Consider the following 11054-nt stretch of genomic DNA (forward strand, 5'->3'; position numbering starts at 1 on the left):
GGATTATTGTAACCTGGATTAAAAGTGTGGATTATTGTAACCTGGATCTAAAGTGTGGATTATTGTAACCTGGATTAAAAGTGTGGATCATTGTAGTGAAGCCTTCGTCTTCAACCCTCGACAGAGGCCTCATGTCAGTGACAATCATTTAAGGATGTTTCAGTGAAGACAGCTGCTGCTGTGGTGTCAAGTCAGTCAAGTCAAGTCAGATTTATTTATAGAGCACATTTAAAACAGAAACTGTTACCAAAGTGTCCATGATGTCTGTCCATCATGAAGGATGTTGTTGTTTGTTGTTGTTGTTGTTTTCTGGAATGAGACAGTAAATATGTATTATATCATAATTTACAGCAACTCAAAAATGCCTTGTTTCACTTACAGTGTTAGGTTCAGGCAAAAGTAGCTAAAAGAGCAATTAAACACACACACACACATATAAAATACTTAATTACACACATTTGAGTAGATGTAATAAATTACTTTAATTCCTGTTTAAATGCAATTCATCCTGCCATACCTGCAGTGTCTTCAGACTTTGCCAGCAAATTAAAAGTTGAAGCTTAATCATTAAATTATTATCTTTGTGTTAGATTTATTTGTAAATCACATTAAAACACTTCTTGTAGCAATTAAATTAAATAAAAAGTAACACACACGTTCTCTATCACCGTCATTAATCAGATAAACAAACAAACAAACAAACAGCAGCTTCATCTACCAGACAGACTGACGTTACGTTTTCTCTCTTGAAACAGAACAATGTGTTAAATTGTAGAGACTCACCTGCAACACATGAAGAGTTGTATCAGCTGCAGCTCCTTCCTCCTCCTCGTCACTCCGACATGTTTACGTTTATCTCCGTGGTTCTCTCGTGTTGTGTCGGCGATTTTCAAAGCGGCATGCTTCTCATTTTTTATCTTTGTGAAGTTCTCCCACACTTTGGAGGACTTTGGTCGAACAGTTTTCGCTGCGTTGGTCATTTGTAAAATTGACTTAATTTTCCTTTGAAAACACCCCCTCTGCTCTGCTCCCCCCTCGCTCTGTTCAACTCGCGCTGTAGAGTTGTTTATTTTTCCAAACTTTATTCAGTCAGTCAGCATTGACAATGAACTGCCCGTGAACAAAACGAAACGGCTCTGCAGCGCCGTGAAAGATGCATAATCGACACAACGAATTGATAATGAAATTTGTTGCCAACGCTTTTAATCATCGATTTTTATCGATTTTATCGATTCGTTGTTGCAGCCCTAACTATGAGTTGTAATTCTTGTTGGTTTTCATATTAACGGATAAAGATTTAAACTATACAATGAATTTGTAAATGTACTGATGTTATTTGAATCTGTTTTATTTCCCAGGTCAATATTAAAGTCTCCACACAAAAAAATGCTTTTATTAAAATTCTTGTCCAATAATTGTACGATTTTATCAGTGAATATTTCTATATTTGATCCTAGAGATCGATATACACAACTTATCAATATGTTTTTATCAATCTTGTTTATTATTTCTATTGTTATTATTTCCATGATATTATCAACAATTATTGACATTTCATTAATTAATTTACATTTTATTTCGTTTTTAACGAATAGAGCCACTCCACCACCTCTTTTGTTGCTTCTGTTCACATGATATAATTCATACCCTTCCATGTGAACATTAGTTGTGTTTTCATCGTTGAGCCATGTCTCTGACAGTGCTATTATTGTAAAGGTTCTGTTTAGCTGTTTTAAATAATCTGTTATTTTGGATATATTTGCATTTAAACTTCTACTGTTAAAGTGAATAATAGAGAGACCTCCATTTGTTATATTAATGTCATTAAACTGTTCTTCATTGTAAAATTCACAGTCTTTTATTGCAGGGAAAAAATTTGTATCAATCACATCTTCAACATTCTATATTTTAAACTCTAAGTCTTCGTATGTTGCCATGTTTTAATGTATTTGTTCATTTTATATTTTGTTAATTTCTTGTTAGTGAAGTTATGTCAATGATTTATCATCTGTCCTCTCCTGAGCTCATTTTAGTTTTTCCAGATCCTTCAGGTCTTTTATTATTTTAGCCTGAGATCCTTCCTGTAGTTTGATCCAGATGTTTCCATTTCTTGTCCAAGTTGATGCTATTTTTTTCTGTTTTTTCAACCACCTTGCTTCACGTGCAATATTTCCATTTTTTTTTGTTAGATGTTCATTTATGTAAACATTTGTTCCCTTCAGTTTTTTTGCTTGCATTATTACATGGTTTCTTGATTTCCTGCTAATGAACTTGATGACTATGGATGGTTTGGCTTTATCTGATTTGTTGGGCAGTGTGTGACAGATTGAAATGTCCTCATGTTTGAAGTCAATGTCTTTGTTTTGTAAAAAATTCACTACTTGCTCCTCCAGAGTCTGTAGTTCTTCCTGTGGTGCATCTTCTGCTGTGTTGGTACCAGCAACAACTCTTGCATAAGTTCGGTTCCTAACTTCCAGTCCAGTGATCACCAAGTTGTCTAGTCTTGTGTATTGTTCCATGTCGTCTCCTTTCTGTTCCAGTTCAGCTATTTTCCTGTCTTTATTAGTCATCAGTTCTTTCAATTGTTTCACTTCTTCAGACAGTCCTGTCAGTAATTCACATTTAGCTGATAAGTTAGTCACATCAGCACTCAATTTAGTCAGTTCAGCACTCAAAAAGTTCAAAGATTTTTTAACTTCCTCCATATCTTCAGAATTATTTTCCGACACTTGTCTCTTATCTCTGTGTTTGCTCAGCATTACTCACGATACTTCTGGATTATTGGTCTCAACTCTCAGAAGCACAGGATCTAGCCACGAGGTTCACAGGCTTATGTTGTTAGCTTATGTTGTTAGCCGAGGCCTAGCGAGGTCTAGCCGAGGCCTAGCGGCAACAACCCCCAGTTCCCACGTGGTCTCACGATTCACTCGGTCTAGCACCTCGCAGGTCCAAACTGTGGCAGACCAGGTCTCTGTTGCAACAGCTCCCAGATCCGACAGCTGTAGTCTAGTTTCCTCGGCTTCAGCGGCTCGCAGGTCCAATCGGCGGCGGACCGGGTCTCCTCCGTAAACAGCTCGGCTTTAGCGGCTTGCAGGTCCAAACGGCAGCGGACCGGGTCTCCGCCGTAAACGGCGCGGCTTCAGCGGCGCGGCTTCAGCGGCTCGCAGGTCCAAACAACGGCGGACCGGGTCTCCTCCGTAAACAGCTCGGCTTCAGCGGCTCGCAGATCCAAACGGCGGCGGACCGGGTCTCCTCCGGTAGCGAGGTAGCGAGAATACAGTTATAAAAATTAGTTTTCCATCAGGAGCTCTCCAAGACACAGCCTACATCATGGGTGCCATCTTGATCAAAATGTATAAATAAAGGTTGAATTTAAAAAAAAAGTATTAAGTAGTAGTTTATTTTAGTATACATACATTTATACATTTAGTATATATATATATATATATATATATATATATATATATATATATATATATATATGTTTGTGTGTGTGTGTGTGTGCGTTTTAAAACCTTCCCACACTATTGCAATATTCTAAACAATGTTTCTAAACTCTAAACACTCTAAAAGGGCACAGAATGTCATGATTTCCCTCTCTTTGCCTCCGCTGCTCTCAGCCACCTGCAAGCATTCTTGGCTATGTCCAGTTCTCCACTCTGCACGGAGAACAGCTGATCAGCTACAGCAGCAAGCTTATCCTGCAGCTGGGGTTGCACAATGGTGCAGCAGACGCTAAATATTTTAAAATAATTTATATTAAATAAAAATCCCATGCCGATCGTGTGGCTCATCCATCGATCAGCGAATTGTGTGTTATGTCCAATCTTATTTTGAAAAACTGCGATAGAGTGAGTCCATGACAAACAAACAGCAAAGTAGCGAGGGACTCTATAGCCACTTATATGTTTGCTATAGTTAATTAAAAGTTTCAACAAAAACTGTCCAGTGGTTCATATTTTGCTAACAAACAGACAAATGAACACACGCACACAAACGCAATTACAATATTACCCACCATTCATGGAAGTAGATTGGAAATAGTGGTGCAGAGGTTAGAGAAGGTGGGCCTGTGATCAGAAGACTGCCGGTTCAACTTCCGGTACCGACAACATCAAAATGTGGGTGGGGATAGGTGAAGCGCCCACACCTGCCTCCACTCTCATTTGCCCCACTCTGGGCCCTTGAGCAAGGCCCTTAACCCCCACCAGCTGCTCCCCCAGGCACCCCAGATGGCAGCTATCTGCTCCACACAGAGGGCTGTGGTAGGTCAGTAGTAGTCTGTGGTTGCGTCAGGAAGGGCATCCATCCATCCATCCATCCATCCATCAATTAGCATCCGCTTATTCTGAAGTCGGGTCGCAGGGGCAGCAGCTTGTGCAGGGAGGCCCAGACGTTTCTTTCCACAGCCACCTCTTCCAGCTCTTCTGGGAGGACTCAAAGGAGTTCCCAGGCCAATCGAGAGGGTCTCGCCCCAAATGAACATGCCCAAAGCATCTCCCTAGGAAGGCGCCCAGGGAACATCCTTACCAGAAGCCCGAATGGCATCAGGCGTAAAAATAATTGCCAAGTCTTTGTGCGACTTATCTACAAAAATTAAATCTGGTCCTCTGGACATTCAAAAAACAAAACAAAGCAAAATAAAAAAAATATGTAGAAAAGTTTCGTCTTCCATCTGAAATACTTCCTCAGTCTGAGGTCCTGTATTCAGCTCAGTCTTATAAATAGCACCTTCTCAGAGTGGATCAACCAGTTTTACTGCTGACAACCACAACCAGCTGCTCACATGATCAAGAAGAACCATCAGCCTAACAATGGATCATTAGCACACTGATGGCTGTTTACTATTCACAGAGGGCTGAGTGATACTAGCAATCACAGCATTGTAAGAGGGGGACAGTTGAACACGGAGGCCTCCATCCCTGTTTAATGATGGATGATTTATTTTCACAAAGATGGCCTCCTTTTTACTCCTCTCTCAAACCATCGTTCCTCTCTATCCAGGATGTGCACATCTGTGCTGGTCCATCCTTTTGGCCAGTGGCTGTTTAGTTTCCCCGATGTAAGACTGATCACAGCCCTCCTGACACTGAACAGCATACACATTATTACTCTGTTTGTGCCGGGGGACTGGATCTTTGGGATGAACCAGTCTTTGCTGTAATGTATTTTGGGGTTTAAAAGCCTCTGGGACGTTATGTTTAGAAAATAAACGTCTCAGTTTCTCTGATACTCCCTCAACATATGGAATGACCACTGGTCTGGGTTCCTCCTTTTCACCTGTTGGCTGACTGGAGTCCTGTTTGGGTTTCTTCTCTGCTTTCAGGAAGGCCCAGTTAGGATATCCACATTGCTCTAGAGCCTGTCTTGTGTGGGATTTCTCCTTCTGCCTGGCTTCTGAGCTAGTGGGGACGCTGTCTGCTCTGTGATACAGAGTCCTGATGACTCCTAACTTGTGCTCCAAAGGGTGATGGGAGTCAAACTGCAAATACTGGTCTGTGTGGGTGGGTTTGCGGTACACCTCAGTTTGCAAATGTCCTCTATCAGAGACTGAGACCTCACAGTCCAAGAAAGCCAACTTGCCATTTTTTTCATCTTCTCGTGTGAACTTGATGTATTTATCCACAGAGTTGATGTGGTCAGTAAAATGTTGGACTTCCTGAGATTTGATTTTAACCCAGGTGTCGTCAACATACCTGAACCAATGACTTGGTGGTGTCCCTGAAAAGGACGTCAAGGCTCTCTTTTCTACCTCCTCCATGTACAGGTTGGCAACAATAGGAGAAACTGGAGACCCCATAGCACACCCATGTTTCTGCTTATAATATTGCTCCCCATATGTGAAGTAGGTTGACTGCAGGCACAGTTTCAAGAGTTGACACAGTTGTTCTGTGGAAAGTGTGGTCCTGCTGCTCAGAGTGGTGTCTGATTTTAATCTTAAACTGATCACCTGTCAGCAGCAAAACTGGTTGATCCACTCTGAGAAGGTGCTATTTATAAGATTGAGCTGAATACAGCACCTCAGAGTGATGAAGTCTTTCGGATGAAAGATGAAACGTTTCTACTTTTTTTGTTTTGTTTTGCTTTGTTTTGTTTTTTGAATATCCAGAGGACGAGATTTAACTTTTTTCGATTTTTCTACCTGGATTATTGAGTATGCATCAGGATATAATGGATGGATGGATAGTCCATCCATCCATTATCTTTTACCCACTTCTTCTCTTTTTTTTTGGGGGGGGGGGGGGGGGGCGGAATTTTTAATGGTGCTAATATACACTGCCTGGCCAAAACGAAAGTTGCCACCTGGGTTTAACTAAGCAAACAGGTATGAGCCTCCTGTTGGATAATCACTGCATGGACAATTATCTTTCAGCTGCAACAAGTTATTTAACTCCAACTGGTGCAATGAGTTGCTTCTCGTTTCTTAAACAACCATGTCTAATGACTCGTGGCGTGGTCATGGAAAAGATGTCAGTCTGTTTGAGAAGGGTCAAATCATTGGCATTCATCAAGCAGATAAAACATCTGAAGAGATTGCAGAAACTACTAAAACTGGGTTAAGAACTGTCCAATACATTATTAAAAACTGGAAGGATAGTGGGGACCCATCGTCTTCGAGGAAGAAATGTGGCTGGAAAAAAATCCTGAATGATCATGATTGGTGATCACTTATTGTTTGGTGAAATCAAATGGAAGAAAAACAACAAAGTAAAAGCATTTCCACACGCACAATGTGAAGGGAACTCAAGGGACTGGGACTGAACAGCTGTGTAGCCTTAAGAAAACCACTAACCAGTGAGGCTAATTGGAAAAAATGCTTCAATTTACTAGGGAACATAAACATGGGGCTCTGGAGCAATGGAAGAACGTCATGTGGTCTTATGAGTCCAGACTGACCCTGTTCCAGAGTGATGAGCACATCAGGGTAAGAAGAGAGGCAGGTGAAGTGATGCACCCATCATGCTTAGTGCCTAGTCATCAATGCAAGATCTTGGTGAAAAATTAATGCAACACTGGATGAAATAGATCTTGTGACATTGCAGAAGTTTATCTAAACAATGACACAGTGAATACATGATGTAATCAAAGCTAAAGGCGGTCCAACGAAATATTAGTGTGCAACCTTTTTACTTGGTGGCAAGTTTGTTGGTTTTTTATTTTTTTTGGGGGGGGGGGGGGGGGTGGCCAGGCAGTGTATTTTGTCTTCATGGTTTAGGGACACAGCTTTGTAGGAATGAGACAAATATTGGCTGCTGAATTATGCTTTCTGAATGATGTCTATTAAATTAATCTTATAAATCTTCACTGTACGAGCTTGCAGAACAGGGCTATGCTTCTATTTTCCAGATTGCCTTTTCAGAACATGTTCTTATATAACCTGTGATGTCCATTTTGTTTTGGCAGAAGCATCACATTGCACACAGACACAGTTTCTGCCTCACTCAGCTGAGAGATGGTGACTTATCATGCCTTAAACAAGTTTTCTTCCTGTGGACATATTGTATAACGGAGACTGTGGGAGTTGTAGACATTTTAGGCAAACCTTAAATGATACCCTGTGCAACTGTGAAATATGTTAGGGCTCAGAGTGTATGGGGCTCATGACTCTCAGCTACTACCACACTAAATTTTAGCATTCCAAAAAGGGCAATGAGGAAAAAAGGGGTATCATGGTAACTTTTTGAAAGTCTCTAAAAAAAATCTGTCCTCTGGTTTACATGTCCTCCTTCCTGTCCCCTCAAACCCAGCCAGTCAAATCAGATAGCCGCATGTCCCGAGCCACCAAATTTCAGCTTCACATCTGTAAAAATGTACTGAGTTGCAGTCATTTATGTGTTTTCTAATTCAGTTGGCTGTGGTGGCCATCTTGAATTGCATTAACTTCAAATGTTAATTAATTGTAGGTGTACTCTCAATGATTACTTTCTGAGGACTTCATTAAAATTAGATATTTTGCTAACATGACAGACCCAAACACATGTAAGAACACTATCACCCTTCGGTGTTAGGCTATAATAACATTAGCCTAATAAGATTTGCTAGCTGAAACTGTTCAAACCACTGACTTGCTACGTATGCTTAACTGACAGCGTTTCTGAAGCTTCCTCCTGTCAGACCCTGCAGGGGAATTCACCCGACGCCCACCTTTCCTGGATTCTGTTCTACTTCACTAATTCTACATACAACGTATTACTGTCACCTATTTGAGGACATGTAGGCCCTAAAGAAACACATCTCTCAGTAAAATATGTCCACATAGAATACCTAGGAAAAGTATTACAACACATTTAGTCTAGTTAAAACCATAAACTTTAAAGTGTTTTACTGGGACTTTATAAGCTGAACCAACACAGAGTGGAGCATAACTGTGAAGTGGAAGGAATTTTTCCACGGATGTCCATTTTTTTTCCAAAAAATCTCAAAAGTTAGTTGTGCATTTGTATTCAGCTCCTCTGAATCCAAACTTTGTAGAACCACATTTTGCTCTAATTAAAGTTGCAAGTCTTTTGAGGTTTGTCTTTACCAGCATTACACATGTAGAGACTGAAACTGTTGCTCACTCTTCTTCACACAACAGCTCAAGCTCAGTCAGACTGGATGCAGAGCTTCTACAAACAGTTTTCAAGTCTTGCTAGATTCTAAATTGGATTTAGTTCTGGACTTTGACTGGTCCATTCTAACACAGAAACATGTTCTGATCTGAACCATTCCATTGAGGTTTTAGGTTGTCGTTCTACGGTGAACCTCCACCCGTATCAAATTTGTTACATCGTAATAGGTTTTCTTCAGTAAAAAAAAAAGCCTGCAGAAGAAAAGCATGCCCACAGCATGATGTTGCCACCACCATGTTTCACAGTGAAGACTGTGTTCAGAGTGATGTGCAGAGTTAGTTTTCCACCCCGTAAATAGTGTTTTGAATTCAAGCAAAAAAGTCCAGTTTTGGTCCTGTCTGGCCCACATCGACTGTGCCTGCATGGTTTGTGACAAACTGCAAACAGAACTTCAAATGGCTTTTTGTCACCAATAGCTGTCTTCTTGCTGCTCCTTCATAAAGGCCACATTTGTGAAGAGCACAACTAATAGTTGTTCTGTGGACAGATTGTCCCACATGAGCTGTGGGTGTTTGCAGCTCCTCCACAGTTACTGTGGGGGTTCTTGGCTGCTTCTCAGATTAATTCTCTCCAACCATGTGTTGTTTGGTTTGCAGTCGTGCCTTTACATTTTCAGATGATGGACTGAACAGAGCTCCAAGAGACGTTCAAATCTTGGTGTACTCTTTAATAGACTTCTCAACAATTTTATCCCTGACCTGTTTGGTGTGTTCCTTGGTCTTCATGATTACGTTTTATCACTTGTGTTCTGTAAAACATCTCGGAGTCCTTCACAGAACAGCAAGAAGATCAAAATACACACCGGTGGACTCTAGTATTTAAACTCCATGGATTATTTCCCTTCCCTTTATATTTACGTTCTACGTTGGTCGATCACATCAAATCTAAGTAAAGTACTTTAAAGTTTGTGGTTGTAAATTGACAAAATGGAGAGAGACTTTAAAAAACTGTAAACACATCACAAACTAAAGGTTTTAAATGTCACCATGGGGTTGTTGACCATCCTTCCAACTTTTGTGGTTGTTATGCTTTTGTCATAACATGTCCGGCTAAAAATACCTTGTAGCTTTGGAACCCTGAAACTGTTAGTTAATCCCTGGATTTGGGACAGACATTAATCTGCCTCCTCCCTGCTCAGACATGGGAGAAAAACATTTAAGGGGCCTTGTAAATTGTGGAGTGGAGGGTGGATGTGATGTGAGTTAGTGGGGCAGGAGGGTGTGTCTGCAGGGCCCTGATGCAGCACCACACATCTGACAGCTCTGTTTATGTCCCACAACCACCACCCTGATGGGCTCAAAGAGGAGAAAACATCAAAACAAGCAGACGGAGCATATTTGTGCAGGTTTTGGACACACAAGCCCATGCAAACACTTGAACTTACTCGTTTTTTACGCATCTGCTTTCCTGAAAAACTTTATCCAGCTGGATCACAGCCTGACCCAGAAACACGTCCAGCCCTATGAGCGCCCGGTGCATGACCATCAGGACCAGCTCGGTGGTCCCGGCCGGGTGTCCGCCCTCCAGCAGCCCCCCGGGCTGCAGCTCGAACGAGCACTCCTCGCGCCACTCGGGCTCGGTGGTCTTCTCCGCCACGCCTGTGGAGTATTTCTCCTTCCCCAGCTGGATGATGGTGTACACATCGCTGGTGCCGTGCTTGCCCTTGCCTCGTAAGCCCCTGCCCCTCAGCACCGTCACCTGAACGTGTGTTGGTACCCACTTCTGGTCCTCCTCCGCCGTTAGCGATGACATGTCCCCCTCTCCCAGACAGGGACGTGCTTTCATGCTTTCAGGGGACACAGTCACGTCAGCGCGGGGCTCTGCGGCCCGTGCCGCATTCTTCTGCCCGTCTGTTGTCCTCGAGAAGCTGCTGTGCTTGTTCCAATCCTCGGCTGCTCGTGTGTTTGGGCCGTGAGCTCTGCAGCATCATGCAGCGGCCCTCCTCCGCCACGCTCCCCCCACCGTGCCGGCCTCCTGTCTGCGGATGGCGACGTCACGCCCGCCCTCTTCCTCCTCTTGCAGGACGAGGAAGTTCAGCAGCGCCTTGGCTGCAAGTACACCCATAGATATCATATAAACACTAGATACAGCATAGAGCCGCCATCTTGGAACGGTCGACCGCTCCACTCATTGTAACCTGTTTGTCAGGAGCAATGAAGTATCTGTGGTTGAATCAGTCAGAGCTGAATACTAAACTCATTCTCACGATTTTTTCCTCTGTAAATCTTAGGAGTACAGCCATTAAAGCTGAACACATGGTTCAGTGTATTGGTGGGGTTAACATTAACACTAATAAAATACTCTTAAGGCAAGTTTTGCAAAACTCACAGTCATTGATACATTTTTATTAATTATATATATATCACATCACTGTCATACAGTTTAATAATTTTCTTATATATACACACACATTATAATATCACAATCTTATATATACATTAT

The 11054-nt window shown here is 41.9% G+C and overlaps 1 protein-coding gene across 1 annotated transcript in view; it reads right to left on the reverse strand.

Moving 5' to 3' along the window:
• Nucleotides 1-10364, reverse strand: part of rab11fip5a (RAB11 family interacting protein 5a (class I)) — a 95183-nt gene extending 84819 nt beyond the window's left edge. Inside the window, exon 1 of the mRNA XM_037695269.1 lies at nt 9997-10364. Within this exon, the coding sequence (XP_037551197.1) occupies nt 9997-10364 (368 nt within the window). The remainder of the gene's footprint in view (nt 1-9996) is intronic.
• Between the last annotated feature and the right edge of the window lie 690 nt (nt 10365-11054).

Source organism: Nematolebias whitei, chromosome 21 (assembly GCF_014905685.2).
Source record: "Nematolebias whitei isolate Nwh7 chromosome 21, NemWhi1, whole genome shotgun sequence".
Taxonomy (NCBI): Eukaryota; Metazoa; Chordata; class Actinopteri; order Cyprinodontiformes; family Rivulidae; genus Nematolebias; species Nematolebias whitei.